The sequence below is a fragment of the Taurulus bubalis genome (genome assembly GCF_910589615.1).
Source record: "Taurulus bubalis genome assembly, chromosome: 18".
In the NCBI taxonomy this organism is placed as follows: domain Eukaryota; kingdom Metazoa; phylum Chordata; class Actinopteri; order Perciformes; family Cottidae; genus Taurulus; species Taurulus bubalis.
In genome coordinates, this window is record NC_136606.1 from 2,911,571 (window position 1) to 2,926,415 (window position 14,845).

At 42.8% G+C, this 14,845-nt stretch overlaps 1 protein-coding gene across 1 annotated transcript in view; it reads left to right on the forward strand.

Annotated features, from left to right (window-relative positions):
• The first annotated feature begins 3,967 nt into the window (after positions 1-3,967).
• sh3kbp1 (SH3-domain kinase binding protein 1) overlaps positions 3,968-14,845 on the forward strand; it is a 33,998-nt gene continuing 23,120 nt past the window's right edge. The window contains 2 exon segments of the mRNA XM_079234495.1: positions 3,968-4,101; positions 11,089-11,246. Of these exon segments, the coding sequence (XP_079090621.1) occupies positions 4,098-4,101; positions 11,089-11,246 (162 nt within the window). The 5' untranslated portion in view covers positions 3,968-4,097.

The following is a 14,845-nucleotide window of genomic DNA, read 5'->3' on the forward strand; positions in this document are numbered from 1 at the left end:
TGCCTTTTTGACACTTTGTCATTTAAAGACAATAATGTTCTCATGATTTAAAATGCAATTAAATTAAATTAAATTAAATTAAATTAAATTAAATTAGATTAGATTAAATTAAATTAAATTAAATTAAAATTAAATTAATTAAAATTTTAAATAAATTAAATTAAATTAAATTAAATGTAAATTAAATTAAAAGAAACAAGAGCATGTTAACATATAATAGATTAAGCTATCCAACCATACTGGATCAAGTTAATGGTAAACACGGCAAGAACAGCCAATGATTAGAAAAGTATTTTGACTACCTCTCTATATTGGGTTGGGTGCCACACATTTTAGTGTATTCCAACCCAATCAGTAACTGTTCATGAATTATTTATGATGAACGAGTCAATAGCATTTCCATTCAGTGTTGTTTTTCCCTTCCATCCAAAGACGCTCTGTATGGTTCCCTCTATAGATCAGCATTGACTCAACATCTTGGAAACAAGCTTCGTAAAAAGCAAATTGCCAACCGTGGCGAGCACAGAAGTGTATTTTGTTCAGTTTTCACTATAAATTGTTCTTCTAGGTGACGGAGGCACTTTTACTGTGCAGCTATGGTCCGTATCAATAATCAATAATCCCCTCAGACTGGAAATGATACATCTCAGAGATTTACAGTAATATGATCTCACTCTGCAGCGTCAGCACTGATGATTTCTCACCAGTCAGCACGTAGCAGGACTTCATGCAACACTTTGGGACATGTGGGGGTTTGTGTCCGTTAATGTAGACTTCATGAAAATGATCAACGGGTTATTTATTATTAGGAAGGTGTTTTAATACTTTATATGCCCCCATTAATAGGTAATTTTATCCTTTTCTTGCTTTTACTTAAAACAGGAGGGAATAATTGCGTCAAACACACTTTGTGTTTGTGTGGATCATAAAGGTGCAGTTTAACTTTAACAGAGAACAGCAGTTAGAATAGACGTTTTAAATATTTAAACCTATATAAATATATAACCGGATGTATGTAGCTCCATCAAACAAGAAGGAAGTTTAATGAAATATTCAGAAAAATTGCTGTATACATTACTAGAATAATTACAGAAAATAGAAGACACAAAATAATTTTATTGATGTTATTCCATCAGCATAATGTGAGTTACTATTCCATCTGTTGGTTTGTTTTCCCTGTGCGCTCCAGAAGGTGTCAGTCTGCTGTCCTCCATATTCCTGATTACATGTGAATGCACCGTTGCAGTAAATCACTGTATTATTATTTTTAATTAGTGGTAGTTTCCTGTCTGCTCATTATTGATAGACACTGTCGTGAGACTGCAATAAGGATTTTACTTAACTGAGTGGTTTACGGAGGCCTGTTTCTTGTGTGTTTTCTCTCATATTCAGTGGTTGTAATGATTAAATCTAGTACGCACAACACTTTATAGCAATTAAACACATGTTACAGTATCATACACAAACCATATTTTCAATACCATGTAAAACAAAATTACAGGATGATACACTATAAACATTTATATCATAAAGCAATCCACAATTCACTGGATCAGTTAAAGCACAAACACCGTAAAGCTGTATACAGTCCCTAAATGCAACATTTCAGATGCCATCAAATAACACATATATGTCCAAGTATGTGTGTGTGTGTGTGTGTGTGTGTGTGTTCCACATGTACAGTAGGTGGAAACATGTAATTGGGTCTGAGCACATGGTGCAGTAGCACCCGCGTCCCAGGCGGTGTCACCTCAGAGCTTTGGATAAAGAACCACTTCTCGTCTCCAGAGACATGAAACCTCCATCTCTGGATGAGGAAACAATTTGTCTCTCTCAAGGCAGGCGCTGCACACGCAGCAGCACAGATGGTAATGTGTGTTACTCCTCATATAAACCACATTTTACCATTTGAGGCGTTTACATTTTACGCTTTAAAGCGGGTTAGTTGGAGCTGGTTGTGGGACCCTTTGGGGACATGATGGTGCAACAACAACACACACAGGAGACCCCAAACAACTCTTATTTAAGATGCTGTACTATGATGAATGTGGTGCATTTGCAGCTTTTACACACTCCCACCCCCACAGGGGAGCTTGCTCTTCCTTTATGCATTGAACAATGAGTCATCTGAGATACAGTACAGCAGAATGCAGTCCACAGAATCAGTTATTCAAGTCAAGGTCAGGCATCATCTTCTTGCGTCACGGATAAATGAGATGCATTCACAAAATCGGTCGGCCGTATGAATGAGATTTCCTTTTCCCTCTGCTGTAGGTAATCACTCGAGATCTTCTGTGTTCTGTCACTGCTCTCCAGCCGAGTGACGGCTGATTGGGAGGAATAATCTCAGTTCCTCATCTCTTTGCTATCGCTGCATCTTCCTGCTGCTGCCAGCATTCATTCTCCCTCCATGTAGTCACATCCAGAGGGGCAATAACACTGCAGGGCGTAGCATGGTGTGTGTGTGTGTGTGTGTGTGTGTGTGTGTGTGTGTGTGTGTGTGTGTGTGTGTGTGTGTGTGTGTCTGAATTATATATCAAATGATTATGCAGATGCTGTAGTCAGTAAGAGTTCACCATATGGAGCTAGAATCCCTCACAGAGCAACGTCTGCATGTGGAGACTCTGTTCTCGCGAGATTTGGGCCACACAGGTGCGAGGCTATGAGCTCAGAAGGATGCGACCTTCAAATGCGGTTGGAAATAAGGATGTTCTTCGTGAAACACTCATGAACAACCCTGAAAGGATGATAGAAGTTTGAAGATACTGAATTTACTTGTTTATTGGAGCCATTTGAACATTAGAGAGCTGAATAAACTCTATCACACAATACAATATGTTAATATTATTGATGTAATGTGATATTATGATTCTTACAATTCTTGTAGAAGAAATTGCAATTCCTTTTGTTGGATCAAAACATAAATTAGAGGTGTTGTATTAAGTATGTTTTTTATTTTCTAAAATAAAACTATATTTACAATATATTTTGTCATTATTTCTGTCCACGAAGTGTCTTTTTTTTTTAACTTACTCTGCAACCTTTCTTTACTTTCGTATGGTTTGTATAATTTGTTTCTAATATTTCTCGTTTCTAATATATCTGCTGGCTTATTACCTTACATTACATTACATTACCAGGCATTACCTGTATGTACAAGTACTTACCTCATTATAAACACGTGTAGACCAGCCAGTTTAATTGTTATGTGTGATGATTAGTCAATTAACCAATTAGTCGACTGAGAGAAAATTAATCAAATCATTGTTTTTGTCATTTTATATTCATATTTGCTGCTTTATCCCAATTAAGCGACACGCCACCAATACAAAAGATGAATGCAACCTTTCTACTAAACTTGTACTACAGATGTACAACAAGGTGAGAAGGAAAGAAAGTCACCAACTTATGTATTTGTTGCATTTATATAATACAGAAAGGCATCTAAGGGTTAAATGAGTGTGTGTGTGTGTGTGTGTGTGTGTGTGTGTGTGTGTGTGTGTGTGTGTGTGTGTGTGTGTGTGTGTGTGTGTTGTGGTAGTAAGTGACGTAAAGGAGGATGTGTGTGTTGAGAAACACAACCAGAGAGTTGTGTTTAATGCGTGGAGTCAACGTGAGTTTACACAAACCAAGAAGTGTGTTTATTCAGCAGCGAACATGTTTAAACATTGCACATAAAATCCTTAAAACAATCTAGTTAAATGACCGCGTTGTAGCACGCTGGGGAAAATCATAATCTCATTTTTGTTTTTTTTAAACCGTGTCACCACCATCTGCTCCCAATTCTGTCTGTGGTGGAAAATGCAAATGGAGAAGACGGACTTTACGCGGAGCACCTGAAGGCAACAGGAGAGAGAGAGAGATTTGGTCATCAGCGCTTTTCCGTTTTCTGGGTCCTCGCTCTGCCGAGAGAGAGAGAGAGAGAGAGAGAGAGAGAGAGAGAGAGAGAGAGAGAGAGAGAGAGAGAGACACGCTCCTCCCGCCTCAGCGCTGCTTTAGCGGAGCGACGAGCAGGAGGTTTGGGGCTCTCACGCGCAGCTTCCTTCCCCGGTACCGAGCAGCCTGCAGGAGCCCGACCGGCACACCGGGACACATCAATGGGTGAGAAGCAGGCGCTCGTTTTGGTGTGCTTTCAGTTGTCCGCGCCCGTCCCAAAAAAAAAAAAAAACAGCCTCCGGCGCCTCTGCGCATCTGGATGGGCAGGAATGAACGCCCGGTCCAGATGCGCGCGCGGGTTCTCTCCTTCCTTCGTTTCCTTTCCTTTCCTCCCCTCTCAACCTCACCTCACCTCTGCTCTGACGTCGCGTCATGACACCGTCGAGCTGTTTGCAAGCTGTGTGTGTGTGTGTGTGTGCGTGCGTGCGTGCGTGTGTGTGTGCGTTTCTCAGCGCTCGTGCGTTATTCACGATTTGAAAGCCGCGCGTGGGTGTGCGGCTCACGTTGATGAGTTGCAGATGTTGACACGTTTACATTCACTCTGGGTCTGTCTTGCCCATTGTGTTGCACAGTGTGTGTGTGTGTGTGTGTGTGTGTGTGTGTGTGTGTGTGTGTGTGTGTGTGTGTGTGTCTCTCAAACAGGCCTGGCTGTGGCATTCCTCTCCTCCTCCCCATCAGCCCCTCTGCTCCACATGCATGACACTTTAGCTGGCCGAGTAATCCATCAATTAAGTGCACGTGCAAATTTGCCAATTATTCCCCAGTTAGCCACGCAGGACCGGAAGTGGGAGGCTCTACTTCATTTTTTTTTTTTTTTACCCCATTGAGATGCTGCATTCCTTTGGATAATTTGACAATTAAGAGAATGTTCTTCAACAGAATGCATCCTGTATGAAAACACTTCCTATTGGACCTCTGTCTCTGCTGCATGTCAACACACAATGCACAGAAAGACTCGAGGGACACACACACACACACACACACACACACACACACACACACGATTATAAACAACCGTCAAGGCTGGATGACCAACTGGGAGACTTCCCCCATGGGCCTCTCTCTCTCTGTGGCTACTGTGGTTGCTTAATTAATTGCTAAATTGGCTGTAATATGCACCACTAATTAGAGTATTGGCTGGAATGGAAATTACAAGGGCCTTTAAACAGGCGAAATCTATTTTTATATGTTCATATGGTACATCCCCATGGGTTCACATCTCTTCATGAAAAGGTTAAACGATGCACAGAATAAGGGTGGCGGTGATGGTTGTGAGGGTGTCAATGGGGGGTTAATCCATCCAAGATATTCTCCGAGTGGCCACTTTATTAGGTACGCCAGAAGACAGTCACCAGGAGACTTGTTGCCGTTGTTTGTTTCTGCAAACCCTTAAAAACGTTGAACGTGGACGTTTCCGAATCGGATATATATGTTTCATGAACGCGTATTATATCAGCCTCGGAAACAAGAAGTATTAGATACAGCTATGAGCATAATGCCGTGTAGTACAACACCACCACGGTGACTTTGTGAAACATTATAGGCGTCATCCTCATACGTTTGTATTGGGTTGCATTAGATTGAGCATATCGAAAAACAGGAAGAAGCTTTTCATGACTTTATCGGACACATTTAGTTTGTATTTTCTTTCTTGTGCAAAATGAAGTCCAGACTTCCTCCTAACAGCTTTCTGCAATTCTGCTTTTGCTGCAGTTTTCAAGTAGACTTTCTGAAATGAAGATGGAACAGTTCTACAGGTAGACATGTTTGAATGAAGTGTAGTTTCAGAATGAACATTCACAGAAAGAAGGACAATGGAAGCAAACAGGTTTACCATGAATAAACTGCATGTACATAACCATCACACAAGGAAGGCTAGCTTAGGTCACTTTTTACCTCCAACCCCGAGAACAAACCTCCTCAAACAAACTGTTATTTTTCTGTTAATTACTGCTTGGAATTTACAACCTCTTCATATAACTCTGTCGTTTAAAAAACAATTAAAGCTGCACCTCAGGCCATTAACCACTTGACGTTTTCCATTGCTTTTGTAGTCATTGGATCCTTCTTTGTATAAATTACGGACGCACCACACAACATACATCCTAGTCCTCGACTATTCTTTATTTTTTATATTATTCTGTTTGTACTGTTTGTTTCACGTCATGTTTTGCACGTTTTTGTATGTGTTGCATTTTGTCTTTTCTGTGGATCCCAGGAAGAGTAGCGGCCGCTAGCGCGTCAGCTAATGGGGATCCAGTTGATAAACTAAACCAAAAGACATGTTTCCTGCATGTGCTGTCGCTGTGCCTCTCTGAATACACACAGATGGTATCTGGGGTCACCTAAAGGCATTCTGGGAAACAGGAGTGCTGGAAATTAGAAACATCCAATGCAGGTTGATGGAGTGCACACACTCTGTCAGAAAGTACCACGCAACAGAGCGATGAGTTGAGTAGTTGGAATTTTCCTTCTTTTTTTTTTTTTTTACGTGGGAGAATGTGCTGAAGTCTGTGGTCTGGCCCACAGTGGGAGTGGGAGGCTTTTGTCTCCCAGTGGGCTCCAGTCCAGCGTGAATGTTTCACAGACAGAAAACACGCAGCTGCTCTTGACATCATCGCGGCGGCTTCGGAAACTAAACACAGGTCCGCTGAAGCCGGAGCGACGTCAGCCGCGTGTTTGTGTAGTTTCCTCTTCGCTGAACGCTCTGCAGCTGCTCAGCGGTGCACAGGTCCATCTCGGTTCCCGTGTGCGAGTTTGCTTCTCGACCAACTCGAGTGGGCGTTTTGGTTTCGTCTGCAGGCTCTGAGATATTTGGGCTTTTGTCTTCCCAAGGCCGCCTGTCCGTCACTCTAAGCCTTTCACAGATTGAGTATTAAGTGTAAGGCGGCAACAAGCTGATTGATTTCAAGATTCATCATTTGGTCTTCGAAGCGGCATGAATACAGGGAGAAAACAACAACATTCAACTTGCTAAAGTGACTTATCTTTCCCGCCAACAGTTAACAAATCTAGATATGTAATGTACCATCATGTATGCTGTGAAACGAAGCAGCGAATCATCACATTTGAATCAGAATCAGAACCATTTATTGCCATGTATATTTTCACATACAAGGAATTTGTCATGGCGGGTGGAGCATTACATTAAACAAATAAATAGGAGCATGTTAAATTTACAATAGAATATACAATTAAAATAAAGTGCACAGAAAAACAGATAACAGTACTTTAAACAAGTGAAATGTAAGTGTAATATGAAAGTGACAAGTGTATTTAAATATATTTAAGTATGTAGTGTGAAGGGAAGCTGGAACCAGCAAAGGTTTGGCATTTTTGTTTGAAAAGTGACTCAAATAATACATTTCTACACAAAAATAAAAGCAGATTTATTTTATTTTCAATGACTGATTAATCAACTAATAGTTGCATGACTATATTCAAGTTTGGTGAAGCATAAAGTCTGTTTGGAGAACTTTTTATTTTGCATTTTCAACACAACAGAACATTTAAATCAACATAATACAATAAAATAAATAGTAAATGATCAAAACAGTAATATTAGTATCAACAGTTTAGCTTATAGCTAAATGTTCGCTAAATGCTAACCTTCATATACATGCACATCTACACCGTCAAATGCTTATACATCTACATCCACATACATACCCGCACAGCATACCCATATATACCACAATAACTAGTTTTTATTTAATCTGATTCAACATAAATATTGTATGTTTGTCGACCATTCTTGAAACTAGCTAGCTAGCTGTGAGGCTACAACTGGTTGGTGGGAAACGTGGATTAGTGAGCTAGCATGACGCTAGCATTAAAGCTAGCATGAAGCTAGCTTTTTCTTTTCCCACCTATTACAGCTCAAACATTAAGGTTCTCTGTGAGGTCCAAACATGTTCTGTTGCTTTCTCCCACCCGTTTAATCCAGACGTATGCGCCTACTTCATTTAGTCACGCAGCTGCTAGCACATACACGCCGCCATCGGGCAACAGTGTTCATCTGGGAGTCTTGTTTGACTGTCCAGAATTCGCCCTCCGCCAACTCCTGAGAAACAACCGACGCTGTAACTTCCTCCGTCAGCTCGTCGCTCACTTTGTTATTTGGTGCTGGACGACCCCAGGAGGATGTTATAGCTAATGAGGCCGAACCATGTAGCTGAAGTAAATGAGCAGGCCATAAAACCACCGCAATGAGCCCAAAGAGGCTAATTAGCTTCTCAGAGCCGCTCGCGCTATTCTCCGTTGGTTTGTCACTGCTACTCCACTTACACCTCGTATTAATACGTCTGTCTGCTTCTCATGGGCCTTTTAGAAGCATTGTGATAATCTTGATTCTGTACGCACTGGGATCCAATCTCAACATGTAATCCCCACCCTTTTTGTTTATTTGCAAACATTGCTTAGTAAAATGTGTATTTGTTGCGGGCTAATTTCAGCTGTGAGTATTTATTTAAAGCAGCTGGACGGTGCATGTGGGATTGAGTCAAGATGATAAACTACGGCGTGTGTGCTCGTGGTGATGAGAGCAGCAGCGTGGCTCACTGATGTGTTTTTTAATAGCTTTTGGATGAGAATGGAGGGAGCTATATCAGGCCTCGGCTCCACAGATGTTTGCTTTTTCTTAGGATAAATTAATTGATGGTTTTGGTGCTTTCATGGGAAAGAAAACGATCAATTAATTGATGCACCTTTGCTGGCTTTTTCAAAGAGTTTTATATGTGGCTCTGCGGTGCACTACATTGCTTTAAAATGTGCATTGCTGGTTCGCATCTATTCCACCGTCATATCAGAAATGAAGCTTTTCTGTGCCGCTTCACACCAGCAGACCGAGCTCCACTCTAGAGCCCTGCTTGGCGTTAGCTTCGTGTCCCTTCTAACTTGTGCAGAGCCACAAGCTGTCGTCTTCTTCTGTGGTGTCTGTGTGGTTGACTGACGTGCAGACGGGTGGGTGTTTGTCTCGCGCTGCCACTCAGACTCTTACTTATGTGCCACTTCCGCCAGAAGCACCACAACTCAAAAGAAAACGGCATTCGTGCCACGTCGTTGTCTCATCTGCGGCTAATCTCTCTCCGCTATCTGGCGCCAGGATCCTGTCCTCCCCATCTGCGACGCAGGCCAACTTGGACCACAGTCATCGTCGTCTTCTTCTTCTTCTTCGTCTGCTGGGTGTCGATACCTCGCAGGAAGTCCTCCCCCGTCCTCTGTGTGGAAATGGGGAAACTCTCAGACCTTCCACTTCAACTGCTTTCACGTGGAGCGTGGTCATGCGGTCCATTCCGGGCCAGTTTCCTCATTTTGGGTCGATTGCTTTACAACTTTCTGTGTGTGTTACAGTGAGCGAGGGGAGGAGGCCAGCGAGTCTGAGTCATAGCTACCCCTTTTATGCGGTTGTTCCCATGGTTACCTCACCCCCCCACCCAAAAAAAAGTCCCCCGCCTTTCGCTGCCCACTCAGTTTAAACACACAGTGGCCAATGCATATATAAATGTGTGTGAGTGTGTGTTAGAGTTAAGAATGTGACATGACACATTCAGCACATTTCTCCGAGTGTTAGCGGCCGCCCCGCCGGTCACAAGGTGTTTTGTTTTCCTTCTGTGCTTGTGAATGTGTATGCGTGACATTTAGAGACATTTCTTTTAAACCCTATTTTACATTGAAGCACTTCCAGCGGCTCACAAAGGGCTTGATAACTCTCTTCCCCCGTTAAATGTGACAGCAGACTATAAATGTACGTTCCTATCTGTTTACAGCCAGTCTGCAGCGTCATGCTCCTTATCACCTTCAGGGATGTGTATCATCCCCGTGAGCACAAAAGATTGTTCATTTACATTTTTATTCTTATCCTATTTCTTTGTTTTATTCGTTCACGACCGTCTGAAGCCGAAGAACATCAGCGTCTCGTCTCACTGGAACTTGTGACAGTGAGAAAGAAAAGTGAGTCATCTGCAGGAAGTCGCTTTAATAATAATAATAATAATAAAGTGGCAGTAATTGAAGCCATTTTGTGGCGTTATTGACCGCAGTGTAGGATTGTGCACGTGTGAACTTGTGCACGCTCCCATGCACAACCGCCGGTTGGATGTTTATTACGCTAATCCACGGTTTGTGGCGACAATGAGCAAAGAAGCCTTTAAAGGAGAAGGAAGGAGAAGTCTGTTAGTTAGTGAACACGGACGCAGAGGAGGGGGGATTTTATGTTTGGAAAATAAAATGAAAATAGGGTTTGTAAATCCCCGCTTGCCCAGATCCTCTGACTGATTAATCATTGTACAAGTTTACGTTTATCTACACTTCAAACTTCATATACTTACATACATCATTTGCATTTTTGCACCTCTACTGTTTCAATTTAATTTAATTCCTAAATTAATACTGTTTTTTTTCTTCTTCTTTTCTTTCACCCCAGCTATTTTATTTTATTTTTTTCTTCTTCTCCTTCTTCTTGTTGTATATATATTTCATCCCTGTTGTTTTTATATCTTATTTTAGCCTGTAAATTACTGCTACTTCGACACCAAATTTCCCCTCGGGGATTAATAAAGTATTCATTCATTCATTCAAATATGTCGCCCGTCCATTAAGAAATCTGGTGTTCCAAATAACGGTTGAATTACAATCATGAACAATAAGGAACACTTAAATGTGACGGTTGCAGTCGGCGTTAAAAGAAACCAACGTTCTTTTTATCACGCTGTCACCACGTCACATGACCTCAGTTTTGGGAGACGCCGGCTGGACGTCATTCTTTCTGGAGAGGAGCGTTTATGAAGTTTAATCAGTGAGAGGAAACCTGTTTGAAAGCGAAAGTGTTCCGATTGATGAGTCTAATATGACTTTACTGCAGTGTGAAGTTTCCGACCCCCTTGAAGGGGTTTCCTGCCTTTATTTGTGTCAGGATATTTCAATTTTTTTAGGAATCAGAGTTGCACCAAAGAGGAAATTAAATACTTTACTTTAATTCTGCAGTGTTGCAGGTCAGAATAAATTGCATGTGTTGTTGTTGTTGGATTGTGTGTTTGTCTTCCACTTTTGAGTCAATAAAACAGCCTCTGCTGTGTTGACCTTTTCTTTCATTATTGCGGTTTATAATTAACACTCTCCCTCTCTCCCTCTCTCCTGCTCCCCGCCGCCCAGTGGAGGCCGTGGTGGAGTTCGACTATGAGGCTCAGCAGGACGATGAGTTGGGCCTGGCGGTGGGCGACATCATCGTGAACATACGGCGGGACGATGGAGGATGGTGGGAGGGCGAGCTGGGCGGACGCCGGGGCCTGTTCCCGGATAACTTTGTCAGGGTGAGTTGTCACAACACATTCCCTCTCCTCGCGCTCCATAAGCCCACGAGAGGGGCGCCAGAAATAGCAGCGGAGTAAACATGCGGTTATCCCAGCCTGTCATTGTGTGTGTGTGTATGTGTGTGTGTGTGTGTGTGTGCGTGTGTGTGTGTGTGTGTGTGTGTGCTTTGACACTCTCCATCACAGGTGAGAGTTTGAATGTAGGATGGATGTTTCTAGAAAAAGCCAGAGACGTCTGAGGAGGAAGTTTCAGACGCTTGTTGTAAAGAAGACATTTCAGGTTCATACTTGTATTTTGGGCTTCTACTCGTCAATATTTGTTGATTAATAAAACACATTATTTTTCTCTGGGATCTTGGTTTGATACCGATCTTCTGCTGATGTGACGTTGAGAATCTCGAACACGTTTGATATTTAAAGGGGTCAAAATTTGGACTATTGCTTTCCGATGCGGCTAACGTTAGCTACATCTGATAATGCTAATATTATCCCGTGGTGTGTTCCGCGGTGTTATTTGTCCAACCTTGTAGTGAGTGCACGTTTGAGATTTGGATGTTAACACCACTGTAGTCTGAGCCCGCCTTTAGCCCGCCTTTAGCCCGCCTTTAGCCCGCCTTTAGCCCGCTTTTAGCCTGCTTTTAGCCCGGCTTTAGCCCGCTTTTAGCCCGCCTTTAGCCTGCTTTTAGCCCGGCTTTAGCCCGGCTTTAGCCCGCTTTTAGCCCGCCTTTAGCCCGCCTTTAGCCCGGCTTTAGCCCGGCTTTAGCCCGGCTTTAGCCTGCTTTTAGCCCGGCTTTAGCCCGCTTTTAGCCCGCCTTTAGCCCGCCTTTAGCCCGCTTTTAGCCCGCCTTTAGCCCGCCTTTAGCCTGCTTTTAGCCCGCCTTTAGCCTGCTTTTAGCCCGGCTTTAGCCCGGCTTTAGCCTGGCTTTAGACCGCCAGGCAACAGCTTGGGTCGGTGCTCACTTCCTGTCTGTTGGCTGATACGTTGCATAGTTGTGACGGCATATTTTCTGAGTGTGTTCCTCTCTGGATTGATCGATGCTTTCACAGTATTTATGTCGCTTGTAGACCTGCTTTATGATTCTAATAATCTAGTTTGTTTATAATACGGAAACTTTCAGAGCCAGGGTTAGAACCTTGAGCGGCTCCACTGGTTGGTTAGTCTGTCCTCAGCTGGCAGCAATAGAAACACTTAAAAAAAAAAAGCTAAACATGTCGGACATGACTTCCTCTTTCTCTACTTTTATGTCTTTAGTATACCGAGCTGTTTATCAGATCGAGCGTGTTCCGCTAAAGCTTTGCCGTCACCACCCTTACCAAGAAAATGACAGAAGTCTGTCAACACTCGGGGTTAACATGGGTGTTGACATTTAATCTCCAAATTCTATCAGCAATTTGAGGTAGTTGTTGAAACAAAATTGCCAAAATGCGAAAACTTGTTGCCTTTATCTTCTTTGATAGAAAAGAACTGAGTCCACGTACGTTTTGGATGATCGATCGGACAAAACGAGACATTCAAAGACGACAGTTTGAACATTTTATCACATTTTATAGGCTGAACAATGAACCGATTACCTGAGAAAGTAATTTAAAGACATTGACATCGGGGGCTCGGCGTAAATTAGACACGTAGGCGTCAGGGTGAAGCTTCGGGCTTCCGGTACGTCTCGTAAAACAGTGAGCTGTGCGGTAATGAGGAGGGGGAAGTGTCTTGTTCACTGTACCACGAGGGGAAGTAGAAAGGCACCGCGGGACGAGGGCAGAGAGCAGCGTTCACGCTTTCGACAGTCGGCCTGTCGTCAGGTGGCGGGACCGCCCAGCCCGCCTTCATGGGTGCCGACTGAATGTCACGGCTCTCGTTAGCTGTCAGGGAGCCGGACGACGGACCCCGTGAAGTCCCATCGGAGGGTGTGTGTGTGTGTGTGTGTGAGAGTGTGTGTGAGAGAGAGAGGCTGTGAGTAATGCAGTAATACCAGACTAGTGTGTCACAAGACTGCAGTTATGGGAATCAGTGACATTAAGCTTTGCAATGCTGATGAATGTGTGTGTGTGTGTGTGTGTGTGTGTGTGTGTGTGTGTGTGTGTGTGTGTGTGTGTGTGTGTGTGTGTGTGTGTGTGTGTGTGTATATGTGTGTGGGAAGTGGGGGGGATGTGGACAGACAGTTTGAGAAGGGGGACAGGAAGCGGCGGTATGCAAAGCACCCTTCTGACAAGCGGTGCGACTGAGATTATTAAGGCGAAGGTCAAGGAATTAAGTTTTTCACAAAAAAGACAGTTTGAAGGATGTTTTTTTTTAAGGTCAGCTCGGGTTAACAAACTGCTAATCGAGGACGGTTCGGGTAATCCAGCGACGCGGCCGATGTTCCAGGGAGTCATGAGACTCGACGCTTTAGCCGGCGTGCGTTTGTGAAAGCCTGCGGCGGTTATCAGCCGTCCGACGAGCTCAACAGATCTTTATCCAAAGAACAGATTGAAAGCTCGGCTCTTGACATTACCCACGTCTGCAGAGATCGTTGGTACAGATCCTCGAGATCAAGGACATCCGACGTTGAACACAACACTTTTAAAAATTGATTTGGGCTGCGAGCGTCTGAGAATTACTCCGTCATCTGACCTCTGAGACGAGCAGGAGTTGCGAATCACGATCACATGCTCTGATTTGACGCTAAATGCTAAATGCTAAATAGCGTCCGCCATGGTGCAGAAGTCACGGCGGACGCTTGAGAAGTAGGAAACTTTTTGCTCGGTGGTGCAACTTTACCTCTTCTGCAATGGGAGTGGTTCCCATCCGCGTTTAACCTTTTGAAACCTGAGGCTCATATATGGTTCTTTTTTTACTGAACCCCAAATGAGTAATATTCCTTTTTTTTACTTATTTTTACTATTTTATATCATTTTTTTCAGAATTTATTTGTGAAAAAAATGTATATTTAAAAAAAAAAAATCACTTTTTTAATATATTTTGATCATAACTATTAATGTCCAGCATAATCTAAGCTAGATTTCCCCCCAAAAGAATCACTGACTTTTACAAACTCCATGGTTCAGGCCCTTACCAACATCCCACACACTAATGGGACACCTTTTTGGAAAGGTTAGGACCTAAATAATCAGAATCTGCAACAAAAATCACTGCAAAACCAAGCTTTGACATATTGGGAAGGTATTAGTAAAAAAAAACGTGTCGTTCGGTTAAAAAATAGAAAGGTTACTTGTTTTATGACAATACATTGTCTCACCAGAGGCTGCTGGGTATTAACATTTGCATGAGCCTTCCCTCTTGCTGTGTGAGGTGTTTCTAGAAATGTGGGGGTACACGTAAGTCACAGGAAGCGGATTTGTGAGACAGAGAAGAAAAAAAAGACACCTCCGGCCGATTTGTGATTTTACAGGTACTAATATGGAGTTCGTAAGGATTTTGATTGCTTTGTTCGACTCCCATGAGTCTATATGATTACTGAGATGTGTTTGTTAGGGAAATCAGACTTTGTAAAGGGTATTTGTCATGGATTTGGTGAAACCTTACGGCCGCCGCGGCAAGCTGACGGAGCAGCAGTATAGTCGGCGGAGTTTACGTAAATACTTAAACTTAACGGTTACTT